This window comes from Silurus aristotelis, assembly GCF_946808225.1.
Source record: "Silurus aristotelis genome assembly, chromosome: 9".
Classification (NCBI taxonomy): Eukaryota; Metazoa; Chordata; class Actinopteri; order Siluriformes; family Siluridae; genus Silurus; species Silurus aristotelis.
Genome location: NC_139582.1, coordinates 945,496 through 969,483, shown reverse-complemented (window position 1 = coordinate 969,483; position 23,988 = coordinate 945,496). Strand labels below are relative to the sequence as shown.

The following is a 23,988-nucleotide window of genomic DNA, read 5'->3' as shown; positions in this document are numbered from 1 at the left end:
CAGAGTGTGCTGGTTGAGAGTCCAGGTGAAAAACGACTTCACACTAATGGCATGTGAGTCACTACTGCCTTTTCTCATCGCTGTGAGGAAACAAGTGTTCCCCTCCCCTACGCTGAGAACCTCTCTGATCCTTCCCCATGATGACTAAGAACCATTCCGAACATAGTGTGGAACTCTTTCATCTGAGCCTGCTCTTAGTCAGGATGAAGGAACGGGCCAATCAGAAGCTGTGACGCTCGAGGAATGATGAAATGGAGATTTTGTTCTTTGCTCCGGTTCGACTGGTGAGTCAGGGGTACTGCGAGGAATGTTCATGTTGATTTTACACACATTTCTCCAGGCAACAGAGGCTGTTATGAGACAAGCAGGCGGCCTTGAAAGGACAGAGTGAGTCATGGAGCATGGGTCTGTCCCAGGGTGAAGAGATCTTTCAGCATAAGTGTTCCTTCCTCTCAGACTGAGCTAAATATGTGACAAAATGGAGATACATTTCTTTATTAATATGCTGAAAAACAACTGTGCAGGGAGTCAAAGTCCGTTTGTAAAGGAGAAAAAAATAACAGCTGATACATACACACACACACACACACACACACAAAAGTGTGGTAAAAGATGGCAGCACAAGGCTGCAAGCACAGTCACAGGGAGCACCAACACTTATAAGTCAGTGTGCCGAAAGACATGGTCCTGTGTACTGTTCTGACCACATTCACATGTTCTGACCACAAGCGCACTCTGTCACTGAGCTTCTCTTCACACGCGAGTTTCTCGCTGAAAACACCACGATCTCACTTCTACACCCACTCTACTCGCCAGATTCGGCTCCTGCGAACTTTGCCCTCTTCCCGAATATGAAAACCCATCTCGCAGAAGGTCCCGACACGTTCCAGAAGAACGCTGGGAGCACAGTATTTCTGTGCAAGGGGACTGTTCTGAAGGTGATATATTGGATAAATAAAGTGCTTCTTTTAACAGAAAATTGTCTTGAAACTTTTCGATTCGACCTCGTATTTATGTTCAGCTTGTCAATTTTCGTAAATAGATAGTTATATATATTCCTAACTAGAACAATGCATTCTTTTTAGAACTGAAAGGCAGACATACCAAATAAATTGGACAAGTTCAAAAAATTAACATTTGGGCCCCAGATAGCCGGGTAGGTTTGGAGAAAAGCGTTGGCTCGTCTTCATACACAGACGTTTGCTTATTTCAGCCACACACTGTTGGCCAGATTGAGAGGCAGGATGAAGGAAAGAGGGAATGGAGAAGCGCACAAACTGTAATCCACTCCATCCCACAGCTTCTCAACGTCCCAATGCATCAGTGTATCAGCTCCAAATCTTCTTTTACACTAATCCCTGTGTGTGTGTGTGTGTGTGCGTGTGTGTGTGCGTGTGCGTGTGTGTGCGTGTGTGTGTGCGTGTGTGTGTGCGCGTGCGCGCGTGTAGTCTATTTGTTTGGTTTTAAACGCACCATGTGTACAAAGGCAGAGATCCTCAGAAGCATGCTGGCATCCCATTAACAAAGTGTGTGTGTGTGTGTGTGTGTGTGTGTGTGTGTGTGTGTGTACCTTTTTGGCACTCTCAGGTCCAGCCTCATCGAAGCGGAAGCGGACGATCCGGAAATCCTTGCAGTACAGGATTAACTCGGTGGGATTAAACTTCAGCTTCTTGTTGGAGCCCAGAACCTTCTGCTTACCCTTTGCATCGTTCACTGTGAACAGCACACATTGGAACACCTACAGTGCCGGTCAAACGTCTAGACACACCTTCTCTTTCAGTAGATTTTCATTATTTTTATTATTTTCTACATTGTTTATTAATACTGAAGACGTCCAAACTATGAAAGATCACAGGTGGAATTCTGTAGTAAACAAAAACATGTTAAGGAACCCAGATACATGGTTTATACATCTCTGCAAACTCCTGCCATTCTCTCCTCAGATTCACAAGGAATGGTTTTCAGTTCACATGTGTGCCTTCAAAGGAGTGCATTTGTGAGATGTTGCATTCTTAATGTGCTTTGGAGCATCAGTTTCCAGGAAATGGTATGTACCTAGAGTCAAGAGCTCTATTAATGCTACTATGACTACTGTACAAATCCATATTAAGGCAGGAAACACACAGTTAAGTAAAGAGCCACCATTACTTTAAGGATTAAGGTCAGTCAATCCAAAAAATCTCAAGAAGGTTAAAAGCATCCCTAAGTGCAGTCTCCAAAACCATCAAACGCTATGAATAAACAGGTTCTCATGAGGACCGCCGCCCCAGGACAGATAAAGAGCTACCTCTGCTGCAGAGGATAAGTTTATTGGAATTCCAGGCCTCTGACGATTTACATAAATGCTTCTCGAGTTCAAGGGCCAGAAATATTTCAACATCCACTGACCAGAGAAGACCGCATGAGGCACGACTTCATGGGAAGGAGCAATTACTTTGGAATGTGTATGTGACAAATCGTATTTTTATTTGATTTAAATTTGGAAGTACATCAAGCAGAAGAAACATGGGACAAAAAACACAATGAACAGATATTAGATCAATGGAAAACTGTCCTTTAGTTCGAGTCCAAATTTGAGATGTTTGTTTCTAACTGCCATATCTTCATCAGATGTTCAGAGGGTGAACGGACAAATGCTGAATGTGTGTTTCCCACTGTAAAGCATGGAGGAGGAGGCGTGATGATGTAGAGGTGCTTTGCTGGTGACAATTAAAATTGGGGACTCACTTAACCAGCATTGGACCATCACTTGTTTTCCGAAAGAACAATAACCCCAAACCTACGTCTAGTTTCTGTAAGAGCTATTTGTTTAAGAAGGAGAGGGATGGAGTGCTGCATCAGATGACCTGATTACAATCACTCCATCTAAAACCAGCTGAGATAGTCTGGGAGAAGTTGGACTATAAAGTGAAGGAAAAGCAGCCAACAAGCACTTAACACCTCCGGGAACTCCTCAAGATTGTGGAAAACTATTCCAAAAGTGTGCCAAACCGTCATCAGAGCAAAAGTTGCTACATTGAAGATTAAAGTTTAAAACCACTGAAGAAGAAGGTGTCTTCAAACCTGTGACTGGTCCCGTATACTCACACAACATGTATACAAACACACACCATGGTGCTGAAACAGCAGCAATCAAACAGACCCATGAAGATCATTAAAGTGGTATCAAGCAGGTTAAAAAGAAATGTGACTGCACATGAAAATAAATGTGATGTGGCCTGAAGAATCCTTCAGTTCCTCTTTTTTATATTCTCATGAAATATATCGCCTTCTAGACCACCTTCGGGTTCGTAACTACTCCAGGACATCGCAATTCCTAGACAATATACGGATAAAAGCATTGGGACATCTGATTTTTCCAGCCGTATGTGGTTCTTCCCCAAAGTTGGAGACCCAAACCTGTTTCAGCAGTGACAATGCACCACTGTGCACAGCCAAGCTTCATGAAGATATGCTTTATATGGGTTGGAGTGGAAGATCTACTGCTCTAGAGCTCTGACCTCAACTCTACTAAACACCTTCAGAATGAATGCACCTCAGACCTCCTCACCCCTATGGCTGGATACTCTCACTCCAAAATCTAGTGGAACATCTTCCCAGAAGTGTGGAGCTAATTATTACAGCAAACAGAGACTAAACATGGAATGAGAAAACCCACAAATGTATCTTATGGTCAGGTGTCCACATATTGTATGATTCAATTCTTCTACTTCAAACTATTTATTCACAGAGTAGACCTGTAAATGCTCCAGGACCTTCTGCCAGACAGTGGGGTATTTACACTGACTCGATTAAACATGACTATATGATGTGGAGTTCCTCATGTCATATGAAATCAGAAAAACTTCAGGGCACATTTCCAGTTTTTAGATTCCATGCATTAGAGGAACATTCAGTGGCCCACACTCCTCCTTCACTCTGGCAGCATGACCATGAAAAGCACTCACTATACTTTGGCCAAGCCTGGAGTCACTCATAATGGACCTTTGTTTCAGGCGCACAGACAGCAGGGAAAATCTCTCTCTTTCATTCACACACACACACACACACACACACACACACACACACACACACACACACACACACACACACACACACACACACACACACACACACACACACACACACACACACACACACACACACACACACACACACACGGTTTCATGCTCCATCAGTTGAACACAGGGCCTCAGGGGGGCTAAATCAGCAACGAGCAGCAGCAATGATCTTGCATAAACAAGGTTAATCCCAGCCAGGCATTGCAGCTCCAGGCCACAGTCTGGACCAATGATCTCATCAGCAGGCAGGTCGGCTTTAAACGGTTTGCTGTTTGGTCTGGGGGGGGGGAGGAAAGTCCTTCATCCAAACAGGTCATGATGCAATACGCTGCTCTCGTACTGAAGCCTTTTTTTTCTTTTAAGATGTTTCACACGTGTTTATCAGTTTTCGGTTCTCCTGCTAACGTGGTCGAAACATGCAAATCGAAACATTTCAGTAATTTTTCTCAGTGGCTCTGATGAATAGGAGGCACTGGAGTATCTCTAGTAAGACTACCTCTGCTGCAGAAGATACGTTTATTAAAACAAACATTTGCATAGTTCAAGTGGCAGACATATTTCATCATCTAATGTTCAGAGGAGACAGTGGGAGTCAGGACTTTATGTTTGAGCTATTATTTTGGAAGAACCTCAAGCAGAAGAGAGTTTCCTGGGCCAAGAAACACAAAGAATATGGACATTAGATCAGTCCAAGACTCACATTTCTGGTAACCTCTGTGTCTTTTATTACTAATATTAAATCTGGTTCGCACGACTCGACAAGTCAAACGCCAAGATCCCACGTATAATAGGACCAACGGAACGTGAGTGACAATATTACCAACCGTGGAGGTTTAACATGGAGGTAAAAGAGCTTCCCTGAAATCATCTTACCAGTTACAACCTGCTCCACACATGTCAGGGGGACATCATGTTCTCCCAGGAGGCGGTGGACACACTGGAACCTCTGTAGGACAAAACAAACCGACACTGTGTTTAGAAAGAGAACATTGGGAACGAGACACTGTAACATCCAGACTACAGAAGTAACCAGGAATCCACTCGTACATTATACAGACAAAAGTATTGGGACACTGGACTTCTCCAGCCATATGTGGTTCTTTCTTTTTTGGCACAAAATTAGAGGAAGACAATTATATTATTAAAGCACCTTTATTTCTATTTCCTTTTAAAGAGTATATCTTATGGCTGTACGGTGTCCACAAACTTTTGGCCAGAGAGTGTACTTCAGAATGGCTGTAAAAAAAAAAAAAAAAAAAAAAAAAAAGTGCAACTAAATGAAAGCAGTTTAATTTCACGTGCTGCGTTCCTGCATTCTCGGCCAGATCACGTGCTCGGTGTCAGCTGATCTCACTTGCTGATACTGAGAAGCTCTGTGATCATTACACTGCTAGTGGATCAGTACATGAGACATGAGCCTTACAGATTTCTCACTCGTGTCCGGATCACTGTTAATCATTTTCTCGCTTCGTTCTGGATTCGATTTTACACAAGAACATCGTGAAATGCTTTACAGGTTTAAAAAAAAAAGCTTTCACTGACAATAAACCCTTTATTTTATTATATTTATTTATCTAATCACACACACACACACACACACACACACACACACACACATATATATTTAAATAAATGCTTCCTGAAGAGGAAAAGGCACAACGAGGAAAAAAAAACAAAACAAGCAATTTAACAAGTCATGCAACTGCCCCGCCCAAAAAAGTAAGTCATAAACCTGACCTTCATGTTACAGTAGAAAGGAGAAGTGAACTTTACTGCAGTAATATGAAATATGGCCTGCAGAGAACTTTTTTCTACTTAAACTCCTCTTTTCCATTTCATTACAACATTACAACAGCGATGAGAATAGCTGTAAAGGAGATCTTCATTGAGTAATATGAGCTACACTTTGGTGACGCAACAATATAAAGAAATGGATCTTATGCAGTTATTAGAGTGCGGGAAAGAACCAAATATTTTCAGACACCTCGTGCAGTCACAGTAGTGATGAGCATTTCCATAACTGAGGTTGATGCGATTCGCATCTCTAAGCATAGCCAAAGATACGATACGTTAAAGATACACATGATGCAGCTATGGTTTCGATTTCCATTCAATTCAACACGCTGCTATGCTGCTCTGCAATTCAATAGCAGATAGTTTTATTTCTTCGGTCCAAACAGACAGAAAATCGTTACTACTTCATTACGTGCTTTCTGACTTCTAGCTCATGGCCCTTTGTAGTGCAAAAATAAAATAAAAATAAAAAATTTAAAGATGAAATAAAGCCAGATGTTCTTTTCCTGTTGTGTCTGCAGGAAGACGCAGCTCTGCCTCTGCCATGTAAATCTGTATTCTATGTAATTCTAGTGTCAAGCTATGAGAATTCCTACATAGAACCATCCTGGTCGCTTGATTTGTTGCTTACCTGTTGAGGCAAGGCATCGTGGGTAATGAAGGACACCTTGAAGTTGGTGCAGATGAGCTTTCCCCACAGGTCATCTTGACTGCTGTCGGCCCCGATACACTTCCGCACGAAATTCGCCTCGTTTACGACGATCTCCCCTGCGGAAAAAGAGCCAGGAACCCAGAGAGTTTAAAGTCTCATGACTGAAATGAGTTTAAACAGGATCATAAACAGATCAAAGACATCAGCAGGGGGACGTTTAAATCTTCAGGGTGTATAAATACAAACCCTTTTGATGAGAGAGAAAAGTCTAGCTGTTCCTTATCGTGGGTTTTTTTTTTTGTATCAAGCATTAAAGAAAGCAAGAAAAGTACCGGAACAGACACAGAGGTCCGGACTATAAACGAGATGTTTTGGGTCGTGAAAGTGGACACATTCCTCACTTCATATCCCAATCCGACAGAGTGAAACCTGAGACAGACGAGTTATGACCCGTGTCTTGTTCAGGTTCTCTAGGTGAAGTATCGCTTTCTCCACACTGACAGGTGATATGTGCATTCCTGGGCTTCGAGGGCAAAGTTAATGAGCCTGCAGTTCCAAAAGCCCTGAGTCAGGAATCTAATGCTGCCATGGAAATACCTCAGACTGGGACAGAGACTCAAACAGAAGAAGAGCTTGTTCTATTAGGTTGACTATTAGGTGTGTGCACAAAATTCATGCTTTAAAACGTATCTCGGGTCAGGGTTCAGGGGGAATATCGGTACAGTCAGGAGGAGGAAATACATGCAAAACAGAAAAATGCTTGTCGCGTTTTATAAACGTTGTAAACAATTTTAAATCAAATGCTCGCTTGGTTTAAATACCAAATCAAATAATCACATTAAAACCGAATAACTCAGATTGATGCGATGACACGTGTGTAGCGAGCTGAAAGTCCTGTACTGAAACGGTTTGGTAGGAGAAGTGGACCATTTTACCCATAACTACTATAGCAAACTAACAAAACTCAGCTTTAAAGCTTCAGTCATCTGTTTCTGAGAATCAGCACTTTGAAGGCAAATGAGTAAAGTTGGTAGGTGGTGAAGAGAAATGAGCTTGTGCGAGACACATGTCGGTGCTTGCTACCCGTCCTGACTGCCATCCGCCAATTCAAATCAGCACTGATTTTGCATACACAAGCTGGAACACATCAGCACGGATCGGGAAAAACAAAGACGTGACTCGCTTGTACTCTTTTTCATTCAACAGTGAGAAATAAACCGAGTATTTTACATACACGTTTAAAGCATCCTTGTGACATTCGATGCAAGAGAGACCATCTTGGTGAATAAACATGGCTCAGAACTTCCTCCTTTCACAAAAAAAACCAAAACATTTTTTTTAAAGATTTTGAAGCTTGTGACCAGATTCTTAAACTCTTATAAAGTCAGATTCTGATGTAGGTGAGGTGAGGAGACCTGGGTGTTCAATAAGGTTGAGGTTAGAGATCATGCAAATCATCATCAGATCATCTGAGACAAACACCTGTGCACTTTAGTCCTGAGAAACGAGCAGCATAAAGAACAGAGGTATTTATATGATCAGGTGTTTCAATGTGACTCATATAAAACTAAGATTTGTGCATTGAACGATTCTATGAGCACGGATTGATCATCACTGAGACGCTCGGACAACACGTCCAGCTCACTGAGACGCTCGGACAACACGTCCAGCTCACTGAGACGCTCGGACAACACGTCCAGCTCACTGAGACGCTCGGACAACACGTCCAGCTCACTGAGACGCTCGGACAACACGTCCAGCTCACTGAGACGCTCGGACAACACGTCCAGCTCACTGAGACGCTCGGACAACACGTCCAGCTCACTGAGACGCTCGGACAACACGTCCAGCTCACTGAGACGCTCGGACAACACGTCCAGCTCACTGAGACGCTCGGACAACACGTCCAGCTCACTGAGACGCTCGGACAATACGTCCAGCTCACTGAGACACTCTGAGAACATGTCCATCTCACCTTTCTCAAGTGTAGAGCAACGGAATGTGATTTATTTCTAACATTATAAATGATAAACTGAGCCAGGGCTGAGCGACATTTACAGCAGTGCATGAGGTCGACCCCGAGACGTCTCTGTCTGCGTCCAAACACTTGATCCAAACCTACTTCTCTCTCTGTTACTTGGAACGGGTTCACTTCCTTCCCCAAAACCCCCACCTTGGATGTAAAAGGAGGAAGAAGAGCTTGTAGTTCTGTCTCTCTCTATTGGGGAATGCAGGAGAAGAGAAAGAAAGAGAGGAGGGAAGGAAAGGAAGGGACGGGTGGGCCATGAACAGAAATAGTGCAAGGGTGTGGCTCGTACAGCTGTAAGCACTTGGGTTTTAAAGAGAAGAAGCGGCGTGTTTGTTAGCAGGCTGGACTTTACAATGCCAGCTGGGTGTTTTTTAAGAGAAGAAGTTCTTGTGCAGGATATAACTCCCAACACTCCACATGGACTGCTTTTTTATGCCCTGGATTTATTGCTGCTTTGTTTTGGTTCTTTGTCAGGGACAGTTTTTCTTTCTACTTTATATATTTGGGAATATTATCATGGCCATAAAAACCTTGTTTCAATTCTCACACCAATACAACTTGCCTTTATAGTGTCCATTATCAGGACCATTTTTCATAGATATCTCCAAGGACGTTCCACAGCTGCCCAGCTTTAAGATCACCTGATTTAATTGGACTTTTTAACCTTTTCCTATTCATCTAGTATTCTCCCATCTTAACTTATACACATTCACATTATTCAGAGTAAAACAGCTAATATAGTTTTTAGAACAGCAAATAAGCACTAAAAAAAGCACTGAATTTGATGGCCAGGTGTCCACAAAGTTTTGATCTTACACTGAACATTGGTCCACAACCTTTTTCACCATGGACCGGTTTAATGTGGGACAGTATTTTCATGGACCGGTCTTTAATGTGTGGTGAATAAATACAACAAAATAAAATGATACGACCATAAAAACTGGTATTTCTAAATATAATAATAAATGTGAATCCACTGTGTTGTTGTTTGTTCATTTTGCTCTCTCGAGGGTTTGAGTTTAGCAGTAATGTATTATGTGTTAGCGGCCGGAGCTCCTTTAAGAAGGTAGCGGATGGAGGTAAGACATGTGACCGGAGCTCCTTTAAGAAGGTAGTGGATGGAGGTAAGTCATGTGACCGGAGCTCCTTTAAGAAGGTAGTGGATGGAGGTAAGACATGTGACCGGAGCTCCTTTAAGAAGGTAGTGGATGGAGGTAAGTCATGTGACCGGAGCTCCTTTAAGAAGGTAGTGGATGGAGGTAAGTCATGTGACCGGAGCTCCTTAAAGAAGGTAGTGGATGGAGGTAAGACATGTGACCGGAGCTCCTTTAAGAAGGTAGTGGATGGAGGTAAGACATGTGACCGGAGCTCCTTTAAGAAGGTAGTGGATGGAGGTAAGTCATGTGACCGGAGCTCCTTTAAGAAGGTAGTGGATGGAGGTAAGTCATGTGACCGGAGCTCCTTTAAGAAGGTAGTGGATGGAGGTAAGTCATGTGACCGGAGCTCCTTTAAGAAGGTAGTGGATGGAGGTAAGACATGTGACCGGAGCTCCTTTAAGAAGGTAGTGGATGGAGGTAAGTCATGTGACCGGAGCTCCTTTAAGAAGGTAGTGGATGGAGGTAAGTCATGTGACCGGAGCTCCTTAAAGAAGGTAGTGGATGGAGGTAAGACATGTGACCGGAGCTCCTTTAAGAAGGTAGTGGATGGAGGTAAGACATGTGACCGGAGCTCCTTTAAGAAGGTAGTGGATGGAGGTAAGTCATGTGACCGGAGCTCCTTTAAGAAGGTAGTGGATGGAGGTAAGTCATGTGACCGGAGCTCCTTTAAGAAGGTAGTGGATGGAGGTAAGTCATGTGACCGGAGCTCCTTTAAGAAGGTAGTGGATGGAGGTAAGTCATGTGACCGAAGCTCCTTTAAGAAGGTAGCGGATGGAGATGAGTCATGTGACCGGAGCTCCTTTAAGAAGGTAGTGGATGGAGGTAAGACGTGTGACCGGAGCTCCTTTAAGAAGGTAGTGGATGGAGGTAAGACATGTGACCGGAGCGCCTTTAAGAAGGTAGTGGATGGAGGTAAGTCATGTGACCGGAGCTCCTTTAAGAAGGTAGTGGATGGAGGTAAGTCATGTGACCAGAGCTCCTTTAAGAAGGTAGTGGATGGGGGTAAGTCAAGTGACAGGAGCTCCTTTAAGAAGGTAGTGGATGGAGGTAAGTCATGTGACCGGAGCTCCTTTAAGAAGGTAGCGGATGGAGATGAGTCATGTGACCGGAGCTCCTTTAAGAAGGTAGTGGATGGGGGTAAGTCAAGTGACAGGAGCTCCTTTAAGAAGGTAGTGGATGGAGGTAAGACATGTGACCCGAGCGCCTTTAAGAAGGTAGTGGATGGAGGTAAGTCATGTGACCGGAGCTCCTTTAAGAAGGTAGTGGATGGAGATGAGTCATGTGACCGGAGCTCCTTTAAGAAGGTAGTGGATGGAGGTAAGTCAAGTGACAGGAGCTCCTTTAAGAAGGTAGTGGATGGAGGTATGTCATGTGACCGAGGCATCATGACCTGCATCAAGAGTGAGTCATAGACAGATGTGAAAGAGAAAATCTGGTCATTTTCCAAAATAAAACATTGTTCAGAATCAGATCATAAATAAAACTAAAATAATGTAATTTATGTATTCTTTCTGTGCGGCCCGGTACCAACTGACCCACAGACCAGTGCCAGTTTGTGGCCCAGGGGTCACGTATATCACAGTTCAACACATCCGAGTCAGAGTCCAGACTAGAGGTTGATCGATTCATGATCGATTGATGAAACTATCGTCAAAAACCCATAACGATAGTTTTTCCAGGCAGCATCCAATCTGAGAAGGTCCGCTGTCAGTGCGACAACTAGGCTACTAACCTTTAGTACTATTTTACATGGAATGTTATGTTTTTTGAACCAGTATCCTTTGTAAAAAAAATATCAGTTGATAATTAATTGAAGGCGAGTACGATCGAACCTAGCTATCGGTATCACGTCTACTCCAGGTGGCCGAATCCTTAAAAGCTCTGAGTTACCGATCAGAAGGTTGTGGGTTCGAGTCCCAGCACCACCAAGCTGCCACTGTTGGGCTCTTGAGCTTTCTTCTCTGAAAGTGCTGTGTCGTTTGTGACCCTTCGCTCCGACCACAGTTCCATAACATCGCTGTGATATGCAAAGAATAAAGTAACTGCCCTGTAACGTACACGTGACGAGTAAAAGCCTCTACACAGCGACTGAAATCACTTACGGCTTCTTTGCTGTCCACCTGCATGTCACAGTATATTTATGTTTTAATAATCCACATAAAAATACTCCTCTTATATTAAAACAAATGTGGAAATTAAGGCAGCTTTATTGGGATATTTGCTCGATATCACCTTTTCTGTGACTGTGTAACTTCCCTGTTGACTCTCGTCTCAGAGTTCCTTTTCAGCTGACAGCAGGTTGGTTTCTGCTTGTTTAAAAGTATTGCTTTGATCGTAGGCTTCTGTGTGTGTGTGTGTGTGTGTGTGTGTGTGTGTGTGTGTGTGTGTGTGTGTGTGTGTGTGTGTGTGTGTGTGTGTGTGTGTGTGTGTGTGTGTGTGTGTGTGTGTGTGTGTATATATATAATCAGCAGCCAGGCCTCCTGCTCTATTAATTAGTAGCCCTGGACTGCTGATGTGGAGATGAAGCATTACAGTGCATTCCTCTGATGAAGCCTCTTGGTTATGTCATTAGTAACAAAACTACAACAATGTTTTTAAAATGGCATCTGGACACAACGTACCCACTGAATTCACATCTGTATTATATATTGGCAAAATTAAAGGATGGTGAGAAGTAGAAGTGTATCTGCATATAAGAGTAGGTCAACCGATAGTGGATTTTACCGATACCGAGGTCGGATTGTACTCGACTGATAATCAATTAATCAGACGATTTTTAAAAATAGATACTGGATTAAAAAAAAATTAAAATAAAAAAAAATAAACAATAATAATAATAATAATCATAATAATAACTCTCCATGTAAAATAGTCCTGAAAAAAACAAACAAAAAAAAACCTTTAATCATCAAAATTAGCAAAATGAAATACAAATAGGGTAATTAATAAATATATTTATATAATAAATAAATTGTAAATAATAAATATACAATAATAATAATAATCTATATATATAAATCTCAAAAACCACTGAACGGATTGCAATGAAATTTGGAACATAGCTTCCTCTTGGGTCTTAGGTGCTCACTAAGAAAGGGTTTTGAAAAATTCCCCCTGGATCGCGGCTAACTCGCGAAAAACCCGATTTCTCACGCATTGTAAACTCTTCGAAATAACATTACGGATCCTCATGAAACTTACTACATTGTTTCTTATTAGATGTTAGATGCACGATAAAAATTATTTTCAAAGTAGTTTGCCCTGTATCGCTACTACAAAGGGGGAGTACGTTATTTGTTGACGTTACGTTCTGATCTCTGATCATCCAGTCCTGCTCAGTGCTTACTGCTTATTGCCATATTGCTTAGCGTTCTGCCTTCCGTAGCGAAGCACGGGTACTTTCAGCTAGTAATAATATATAGCGCTCTCCATGCAGCGTGCAGTCTCATGTGTAAGAACAAACAGCACGTGGTGTCAGAGATTCGCCTCTAGAGGCCGCTCACGTAATCACAGAGGACCGGAAGCTGGAAAAACTATCTGTATGGATTTATCTGTGCCTCGACCTCTATATACGACAGTGGACTTGTGTCTGAAGGGTTGTGAGAACAAATCCCAGCACAATCTGAGCCCCTTAACCACTAGAGACCCCCAGGTGTTGGGATTTGAACTCATGATCTTTTGATCCGAAGAACAACATCTTACCCGCTGAGCTCCCTGTTACAGATCCGTTACTGACACTAATCCCATGAACGTAACGTGAAACGCCAAAAAGTAATGACGTGTCAAGAACATTTACGCAGCTCCCTTTCTCACGTAGCATTTCCTGTTAACTAGAATGAAGTCCATCAGGTAGGGTTAATTTTTGGCATATTTGTTCAAAGATTCTAAGAGAGGAACTGGAAAAAGGTCATGTCTGATGTCATTTCCAAACACGAGTTTAGAGGAATGTTCTCCAGAAGTTTACCAATCACTAGTATATACATATACCCTGGTCCTTGTAAATCTGGGGTTGTGATTGGCTGGAAGTCCAGGAGTGAGTATAAGGTGGTATTCTGTATTTTAGTAACTAGATAGACTATAAATCAGAAACCTTTGCTGGAAGTCAAGTCAAGAAGCTTTTATTGTCATTTCAACCATATATATCTGATGCAGTATAATGAGTGAAATGAAACAACGTTCCTCCTGAACCCTGATGCTACATACAACAATAAGCATGCTTCTCAAAATTCCTGATAAGCTAGGCTGAATGTTTCATTAGTCATCTATGCACGGCAGTTTGAAGATAACGACTGCACTCTGCCTTTAATCTGGTTTTTGAAAGACCAAAAAAAATCTCCCCAAAAAAGCCAAATATAGAGATATGTGCTCGAGAAGTGAGAAGTGGTAGATCCAGTGGTTAAGGTGTCTGGCTGCTGATCAAAAGGTCACGAGTTCAAATCCCAATGTCGCCACCGTTACCCCTCGACTGCTCAGTGAGATAAACACCAGGCTTCATAATCATTTGTAGAAGAACCTGTAGCTGTCTACAACATTGATCTATTTATAATATTATTACCCATAGCAATATTATGTAACCCACAACAACACAGTAACCTGGAGAAGCATGAGGAAGTGACGTGTGAACATGAAACCCTGCTGCAAACATAAAATATGATTAAGAGGAAGCGTAAACGTCGATGTTCCGTTTTTACAAGTCCTGATGAAGGAGGCGTGGCCACTGTAACTTAGTCCTGATGAAGGAGGCGTGGTCACTGTAACTAACTTCTCAGTCCAACAGAGTATGGCATGGCTCCTTTAGCTGTCAGGGCAGTTGAAGGAGGCGTGGCCTTTGTGCCTGATACTCCCAGTGAAGGAGGTGTGGCTTTTCTACCAATCAGTTCCACAGAACAAGTGGCTTTTCTCTCGGTCAGTCCCAGTAAAGTAGGTGTGGCTTCTCTTCATCTGTCAGTTCCAGGTTTATCTACCTGACAGACCCACATAAGAAGACATGACTTCTCTGTCCATCAGTCTCAGAGAAGAAGGTGCAGCTTCTCCACCAGTCAAACCAAGTGAAAGAGGTGTAGAAGAGCTAAGCACTAATTTCGCTCACTGTCTCTTCTTTAAACAGTAATCACAAATAGTCTGAGATTAACAGTCTGTCTGGAACTGCAGATCTACTGATTACAGAAGATGGTGGTGCAACCACTCACAGCCTACACGCCAAAGAGACGTGACAGCAATCATGCACTGGACCTTAAACAGGACGAGCCCAAAACCCAGCTCAGGTCTAAGCTTCAGGGTGTGTATCAAACTGTCCATCTCGCTCTGTCTCTACAACCAGGAGGAACAAACTCTCAGCCCGACTGGGTGAAGGAAACGGACCGGATTAGACGCCGTCCCGTACACAGGAAGCGTGTAGGAGAAACATCTCGCGAACATCGTATTCATTTAATCATCTTTCTCCAGCTCACGTGCAGTCCGGAGAGTCGCAGGGTGGAGCAACGCTGCTACATGCACCGAACAAACGAACCAACGGACCGACGAGCCGGACTCACGTTTACAAGTTAAACAAATCGAGCAGGAATCATGCAGAGTAGCAGGAGGAAAAAAAGCCGGATGGAATAAAGAAACTTGAGGGATGAGGAAAAGAAGAACTATAATGGAATTTGTTATGGAGAAAGAAAAAAACCACATTGTGATTATTATTATTATAATAAATCTATAAATACCTGGCAGGAGTCTGGCCTCCAGCTTCTTGGTGGACACCGGGAGATATTTCTTGGCGTCGGTCTGCAGGGACACAATACAAGACACGTGTGAGACTGCAATCGAGAAGGTCATGAGAATTAAAGATCACCACGTGCACCTTTCCTGGTCTCTGCAGCCAGGGTTTGTATCCTCAGGGGTTTTTTACGTGTCACGTGCACGTTACAGGACAGAGAAACTCTTTTCTAGTGCCAGTACTTTTTATTTTCTACATGGAAAGGTGCACATTCATGATGTCTCTTGAATTCTAAACATGGTCCAGGTGATGGAGAATCTCAAAGCTGTATGACTAGAGGCACCTTTCTAAGATGTTCTCACCTGAACAGGAGAAAGATAAGACGTAAACGTCGGCTTCGGAGGTTTCGGAGAGAACATGTTTCCAACCCAGAAAGCGGTTCGATATCCAAACCTGAGCAGATGATTGTAGGCCCTCTAGCAGAACAAACTTTGGGAATGGGTTTGGATCAGCACCATTGTATATTCTACTTATCCAGAATTTGGAATGATGATGATGATGATGATGATGATGATGATGATGATGCAAGATTACACCAAATCCATCTTCCCAGGATGAAGAAGTGATGAAGGATATTTATTTATCTATCTACATACACATAGGTGACATGAAGGGTTTCCCAGTCCAATCTCCCAGTGCACAGTCCCAGTCTAATCTCCCAGTACACTGTCCGAGTCCAATCCCAGTTCACTGTCCCAGTCCAATCTCTTAGTACACTGTCCCAGTCCAATCTCCCAGTACACTGTCCAGTCCAATCTCTCAGTGAACGTTTCCAGTCCAATCTCTCAGTAAACGTTCCCAGTCCAATCTCCCAGTACACTGTCCCAGTACACTGTCCCAGTCCAATCTCTCAGTACACTGTCCCAGTCCAATCTCTCAGTACACTGTCCCAGTCCAATCTCTCAGTACACTGTCCCAGTCCAATCTCTCAGTACACTGTCCCAGTCCAATCTCTCAGTACACTGTCCCAGTCCAATCTCCTATTACATTGTCCCAGTCCAATCTCTTAGTACACTGTCCCAGTCCAATCTCCCAGTAGATGCTCAGTATTCCTCCGAGTAAAAGTTTTCTCCCTGAAATGATTCCTAAAGGTCGAATGTGTGTGATCTATTCTAATCTACTGCATTAGATCAGACCTCATGCTAGCTGGAAGTCTGTTAGCTACGCTAAAGTTCTCTCTCACAGCAAATCCAAAGCTCCTGTCAAAACTTCTCCCACACAACAAACTTTAGTTTCCAGTTTAAAAAGGTTCAAAATTTCAGAAAAAGCTCCTCATCTCCTGCTTATTCTTCTCTTCTTCCCATCGCGACACCACCGCGGTTCTTCATCCTCCTGCCCGTTAGTGCTGAATGAACACGGTCAGGACTGGAAGCGCTCGCGGTTCCGCCGCCAACGCCGCAGCCATGTTTACTCCTAAAAAGTGGGGAGGGGGTGGAGGAGGAGTCTCGCGTGAGAAGGGCGTGGGTTATGCAAATCAAACACTCGTGGATTGGATGGTCAGAATTAAGAGGCGGACACGTCAGAGCTCCCGGAAGTTGATGATCCAAACTCAAAGAATGAATAGATTTCGGCTGTAAATTGTAAAATTCCGCTATTCGCTGTTGTCTTAGAATAATGCACAGAATCACTCACGTGTGAATTTTACTATGGATGCTGATTTTCTAAAGGAAATCGTGAAATAATTTGGATTTGTAGCCGTGGTCGTACTACATATCCCATAATCCAATGCGTTTGTATATATATATATATATATATATATATATATATATATATATATATATATATATATATATATATATATATATATATATATATATATATATATAAAAAAACAAAAAAAACTGGAGGGAAACAAACAGAGAGAGGAAATGGTTCCTAATGAGTTTTTTCTATTATAAAAATGTACAATATTTATTTTTGTGTCTAAATTAATTCTAAGAAATAAAAAGGTTAATGTCTTCATGTATTAGTGTGAAACTGTAACTATACACTTCAATATGATTATTAGTGTAAAGTCTCTAAAACTGAATCAGTGGCACTTGTTTGATAGCTGATTACAGTTTCGTTTGTGAGCAGCTTATATTTATAGTATAATAAATATTACACTAATGTAAAATGAGATCTAATGCTGTGAGAAAGAACATTCAGAGTTTGATTAAACGGGAGGTGAAGTAATGGGGGTCATTTTATAGGAGCTCTGGCGTCCCCTGGTGGACAAAATCTGTACAATTAAATTTTTCATTTATTTTAATTCATTTGTGTGTAGCTCTTTTAATAAGATATATTAGAATATAAAGTGGCATAAAAGAGTTTATAAATTTACTGCTGATAAGTTTGTTCCTTATAATTGTAGGTTTGTCCCTAATGAGTGAGACAATGGTGAATGTGATGAAGGAAAAACTCCCTGAGATTGTATGAGGAAGAAACCCGGAGAGGAACAAAATCCTCATCCTCCACACTGACTGTCTAGTGAGGCGCTGTTCAGTGATTGGTGCTGAAATGCAGAACTATTCCTAAATTGCTCAGTAATTTTAGAGTGTTGAATTGGAAACATGTTCTTGTGTTGAAACAACACTGTCATATAAATGTACAGTATATGACTATAAATATACGAGGTGTTTACGGCTGCTTTAAAACCATTTCATTTGATCCAAAGATACATAAAAAAATATATATGTTTAAAATGACAATAAAATATATGTTGTATTGAAATACAACATAAAAATTCAGGTTTATTTAGTCTCTCTCTCTCTCTCTCTCTCTCTCTCTCTCTCTCTCTCTCTCTCACACACACACACACACACACACACACACACACACACACACACACACACACACACACACACACACACACACACACACACACACAAAAGCCAAACCAACCTGCTGTCAGCTGAAAAGGAACTCTGAGACGAGAGACAACAGGGAAGTTACACAGTCACAGAAAACAAGGCGATATCGAGCAAATATCCCAATAAATCTGACTTAATTTTCCACATTTGTTTTAATATAAAATGAGTATTTTTATAAAAATCTGCTTGTCGCTATTACAGGACATTTTTCACCAACTTTGTCTGAATCTTTCTGTGTGCAGAATCTCTGGATTTTATTCAGATACACTAAACACACTTCACTGTACAATTCACATCAGATCTGCTTTCTGACTCTGTACTTATCTGCCTTTTATTGGTGTTGCAGAACAATTGTACCTTTTTCTTTGCTGTATAAATAAATTCAGTGTGTCCTAAGGAGAGAAGAAAATGTATAAAGAGATTATAATTTACTCACAATAACATTCATCAACAGAAGGAAATGTGAAAATCACTCACCACGGCTACTGCAGAGGTGGAAACTCAGAAGAACGAGAAATTTTTAAAACCTGAAATGAATACATTTGGAAATGTTTCAGCTTTACTCAGAATCTGAATTGAAAAGAACTTTAAAAGAATGAAAGAATAAAAAATGTAGGAGGTGAAGAGAATCGTGGCTCCAGAAGTAAATACTGCAAAAACCTCCCACGGTGTCCTGTCTTCACCGAAGCCTACATGAAGGAGGTCGAGACAAACGCAAGTGTTTAAATCCCAGTGTGTGTGTGTGTGTGTGTGTGTGTGTGTGTGTGTGTGTGTGTGTGTGTGTGTGTTTGATGATGGGAGTGTATAGAGTTGTCATTTATGTTTTACAGATACTTCTAAAACATAATTACATTGATTCCTCTAAAATAAATCCAAGTTTTAAGTTCTATATTTGTGTCTCTTGAGAAGAAATAATAAAACAGTTGCTGAAATGTGAGGGTGTACTCACTTTTGTGAGATACTGTAGTTTCTATTAAGACCGGTAGACGTTTCATATGATTTCACTGATTAGATTTAGGTTGTTATATCTTAAATAGTTGCTATACTTTTAATGTTTACACACACACACACACACACACACACACACACACACACACACACACACACACACACACACACACACACACACACTAATCACACAACAAAAGAACGAACGACTCGTACCAGAGCTCCAGTCTTACTGTTAGGAAGAGAGACCGAATCTCACACAGCTACTTAACAGGATCTACACATTACAACACAACCAAACTCATCACGGTACACACACTCTCACTGTGTGTGTTCTTGTGTGATAAGTTTGGTTGTGCTGTAGTGTGTAGATGCTGTAATGGGGTTTGATAGAAAAGCTAAATGATCTCCGATGCCCTCTAGTGGCTGACTGTAGAATAGCTCAAGTGAGCGAATGGAAAACCAGCCAAACTCACTTTGAATTTATATTTAATTACCACGGGAATTTAATTGCACTTAAAACTTTTACTGAGATTTTAACCCAATGAACATCATCTAAAGTTGTGTATTAAAGCTGTGTGCTTTTCTGCTGTAAACTTTTCGAACAGGAGCTGTGCTACCAATTCTTTGCAGTCTTTTAAAATGTGGCTCATTTTGATGCCTGAACATTTTAACTAACTACATAATATTAGCAAAATGTTAAGATTATCTATTGGATTGTTAGTTTGATTTTATATTATTAAACAGTTTGAATATTACTCCTTTTTAAAAAATAACCTACCAAAAGAATGAAAGGACATTTTCTTCAGAATATCATTTTAAACTGTTTGGAGATGGCCTTATAAGCAGCAAAACTCTCAAAGCAGCTTTACAGAATTTAATATGTGTGTGTTTATCCCTGATGATCACCATGGAGACTGTGGTGAAGAAAAAAACTCCTTAGATGTTATGAGGAAGAAACCTTGAGAGGAACCAGATTCAAAAGCAGAACCTCAACCTCATGTGGGTGACATCAAGAGTGTGATTATAGTCTTTAAACACTACAGAACACTGGAGAGTGGGAACTAACATGAGCACTGGAGTGTGTGATTATGACTGATGATCTTTCTACAGACTTTTACAGTCAGATGAGGTTTTGGAACTAGGATCTTCTGAGCAACTCATAAAATAGCTCAACATTTGCAATCATCAGATCCAGCATCAGCTTCTCCGTGCCAGAGCCTTTAAACACTCAAAGAGGTCCAGTGTCAAAACTCCACATGAAGTGAGATCCAAATAACGCTGGTACGTCTCTAGATGGTTCTGGATGTTTGCAGCATCTACTTCTTTAAAGGTCCACAATCTTCAAGAGGTGGGATGTGACTGGAGCTGGAGGAACCTCAGGAAGCCTCGGGATGGGGAGAGAAAGAGAAGCAGTGGAGAGGAATTAGCGTAGCTGCTGTTCATGATATTAACAGCACAAGTTGATAATGTGATGTGATCAGATGTTCTGGAGCACAAGGTTAAAACATACGTCTTTAATCTGCACTTAAACTGGGAGAGTGTGTCTGAACCCCGAACACTGTCAGGAAGACTATTCCAGAGTTTAGGAGCTAAATGTGAGAATGTTCTTCTTCTTCTTCTTTCGGCTGCTCCCATTAGGGGTCGCCACAGCGGATCATCCGTCTCCATACCACCCTGTCCTCTATATCTGCCTCTTTTACACCAACTACCTGCATGTCTTCCCTCACCACATCCATGAACCTCCTCCTTGGCCTTCCTCTTTTCCTCCTACCTGGTGGCTCCATCTTCAGCATTTTTCTACCAATATAATTCATGTCCCTTCTCTGCCCATGTCCAAACCATCTCAATCTCGCCTCCCTCACCTTGTCACCAAAACATCCTACATGTGCTGTCCCTCTAATAAACTCATTTCTAATCTTGTCCATCCTCGTGACTCCCAACGAACATCTCAACATCTGCAGCTCTGCTACCTCCAGCTCCACCTCCTGTCTTTTACTCAATGCCACTGTCTCTAATCCATACAACATCTCAGGTCTCACCACAGTCCTATAAACTTTCCCTTTCATTCTTGCAGATACTCTTCTATCACAAATCACTCCTGTCACTCTTCTCCACCCACTCCACCCTGCCTGCACTCTTTTCTTTACTTCCCTAACACACTCTCCATTACTTTGCACTGTTGACCCCAGGTACCTGAACTCCTCCACCTTCTCCACCTCTTCTCCCTGCAACCGCATCACTCCACTGCCCTCCCTCTCATTCACACACATGTACTCTGTCTTACTCCTACTGACTTTCATTCCCCTTCTCTCCAGCGCATATCTCCACCTCTCCAGGCTCTTCTCAACCTGCTCTCTACTCTCACCACAAATCACAATATCATCTGCAAACATCATAGTCCAGGGAGACTCCTGTCTGACCTCGTCCGTCAACCTGTCCATCACCACTGCAAACAGGAAAGGGCTCAGGGCCGATCCTTGATGCAGTCCAACCTTCACCCTGAACCAGTCTGTCGTACCTACTGCACACTTTACTGCCGTCACACTGTCCTCATACATGTCCTGCACCACCCTCACATACTTCTCTGACACACCTGACTTCCTCATACAATACCACAACTCCTCTCTCGGCACCCTGTCGTACGCTTTCTCTAAATCCACAAATACACAATGCAGCTCCTTCTGTCCTTCTCTATACTCTCTATACTCCATCAACATCCTTAAAGCAAATAAGGCATCTGTGGTGCTCTTCCTCGGCATGAAACCATACTGTTGCTCACAGATGGTCACCTCTTCTCTCAACCTGGCTTCCACTACTCTTTTCCATAACTTCATGGTGTGACTGATCAACTTAATTCCCCTGTAGTTACTGCAGGTCTGCACATCTCCCTTATGCTTAAAGATCGGTACCAGCACACTCCTTCTCCATTCCTCAGGCATCCTCTCCCCTTCCAGAATCCTGTTAAACAATCTGGTTAAAAACTCCACTGCCATCTCTCCTAAACATCTCCACGCTTCTACCGGTATGTCATCTGGTCCAACCGACTTTCCATTCTTCATCCTCTTAATCGCTGCTCTCACTTCCTCCTTACTAATCCTATCTACATCCTGCTTCACCAACTCCACATCCTCCAACCTTCTCTCTCTCTGATTTTCCTCATTCATCAGCTGCTCAAAATACTCCCTCCATCTTCTCAACACACTCTCCTCACTAGTCAACACATTTCCCTCTCCATCCTTTATTGCTCTAACTTGCAGTACATCCTTCCCAGCTCGGTCCCTCTGCTTGGCCAATCGGTATAAATCCTTTTCTCCTTCCTTAGTGTCCAACCTCTTATACAGCTCCTCATATGCCTTTTCCTTGGCTTTCGCCACATCCCTTTTAACCTGCTGCCGCATCTCCTTGTACACCTGCCTACTTTTTTCATCACTCTGTCGATCCCACTTCTGTTTTGCCAATCTCTTTCCCCTAATGCTCTCCTGCACTACCTCATTCCACCACCAAGTCTCCTTGTCTTGCTTTCTATTTCCAGATGTCACACCAAGTACTTTTCTAGCTGCCTCCCTCATCACTCCTGCAGTAGTTGCCCAATCATCCGGCACCTCTTCACCACCACCAAGCCCCTGTCTGACCTCTTCCCTGAACCTCACACTACACTCTTCCTCCTTCAGTTTCCACCATCTTATTCTTCTTTCAAACCTTACTTTCCTCCTCTTCTTCTTCGCCTCCAAAACCATCCTACAGACCACCATCCGATGCTGTCTAGCTACACTGTCCCCCGCCAACACCTTACAGTCTCCAATCTCCTTCAGGTTGCATCTCCTACACAGAAGATAATCCACCTGTGTGCACCTTCCTCCACTCTTATACGTCACCCTATGATCCTCCTTCTTCTTAAAATACGTGTTCACCACTGCCATTTCCATCCTTTTAGCAAAATCTACCACCATCTGCCCTTCCACATTCCTCTCCTTACAACCATACCTACCCATCACCTCCTTATCACCTCTGTTCCCTTCACCTACATGCCCATTAAAGTCTGCCCCAATCACCAATCGTTCTTTCCTAGGTACACCATCTACCACTTCATCTAATTCACTCCAGAATCTTTCTTTCTCCTCCATCTCACAGCCAACTTGTGGAGCATAGGCACTGATGACATTTATCATCATCCCTTCAACTTCCACCTTCACGATCATCACCCTATCAGAAACTCTCTTCACCTCCACTACACTCTTACTGTACGCTTCCTTCAGAATCACCCCTACACCATTTCTCTTCCCATCCACACCATGATAAAACAGTTTAAACCCACCTCCAATGTTCCTGGCCTTACTCCCTTTCCACTTGGTCTCCTGAACACACAACACATCTACCTTTCTCCTCTCCATCATATCAGCTATCTCTCTCCCTTTACCCGTCATAGTACCAACATTTAAAGTACCAACCCGAACCTCTACTCTCCTACACTGCTCCTTTTCCTGCCGTCTCTGTAGACGTCTTCCTCCTCTCCTTCTCCTCCTTCAGCCAACAGTAGCCCAATTTCCACCGGTACCCTGTCGGCTAACGATACCTGTGGCGGTCGTTGTTAACCCGGGCCTCGACCGATCCGGTATGAAATTCTCATTTGTGATCCGCATATTTGATTTGGCACATGTTTTACGCTGGATGCCCTTCCTAACGCAACCCTCCCCATTTACCCGGGCTTGGGACCGGCACTAAGAGTGACCT

At 42.5% G+C, this 23,988-nt stretch overlaps 1 protein-coding gene and 1 long non-coding RNA gene across 3 annotated transcripts in view; one reads left to right on the top strand and one right to left on the bottom strand.

Moving 5' to 3' along the window:
- mtmr10 (myotubularin related protein 10) overlaps positions 1-16,416 on the bottom strand; it is a 28,807-nt gene extending 12,391 nt beyond the window's left edge. Inside the window, exons 1-5 of one of the 2 annotated variants that reach the window (XR_014535004.1) lie at positions 15,757-16,416; positions 15,402-15,462; positions 6,487-6,623; positions 4,935-5,007; positions 1,571-1,713 (exon numbers count right to left, since the gene is read on the bottom strand). Coding sequence is in view for 1 of the 2 variants with exons in the window: in XM_083550109.1 (XP_083406235.1) it covers positions 1,571-1,713; positions 4,935-5,007; positions 6,487-6,623; positions 15,402-15,462; positions 15,757-15,813 (471 nt within the window). In the remaining variant the exon portion in view is untranslated. The remainder of the gene's footprint in view (positions 1-1,570; positions 1,714-4,934; positions 5,008-6,486; positions 6,624-15,401; positions 15,463-15,756) is intronic. The other variant, XM_083550109.1, reaches the window with a different exon arrangement.
- Positions 16,072-16,703, top strand: LOC310730941. Its single transcript, XR_014535027.1, has 3 exons — positions 16,072-16,115; positions 16,167-16,191; positions 16,413-16,703. It is a non-coding gene; the product is annotated as an uncharacterized lncRNA (long non-coding RNA).
- Positions 16,704-23,988: the final 7,285 nt, after the last annotated feature.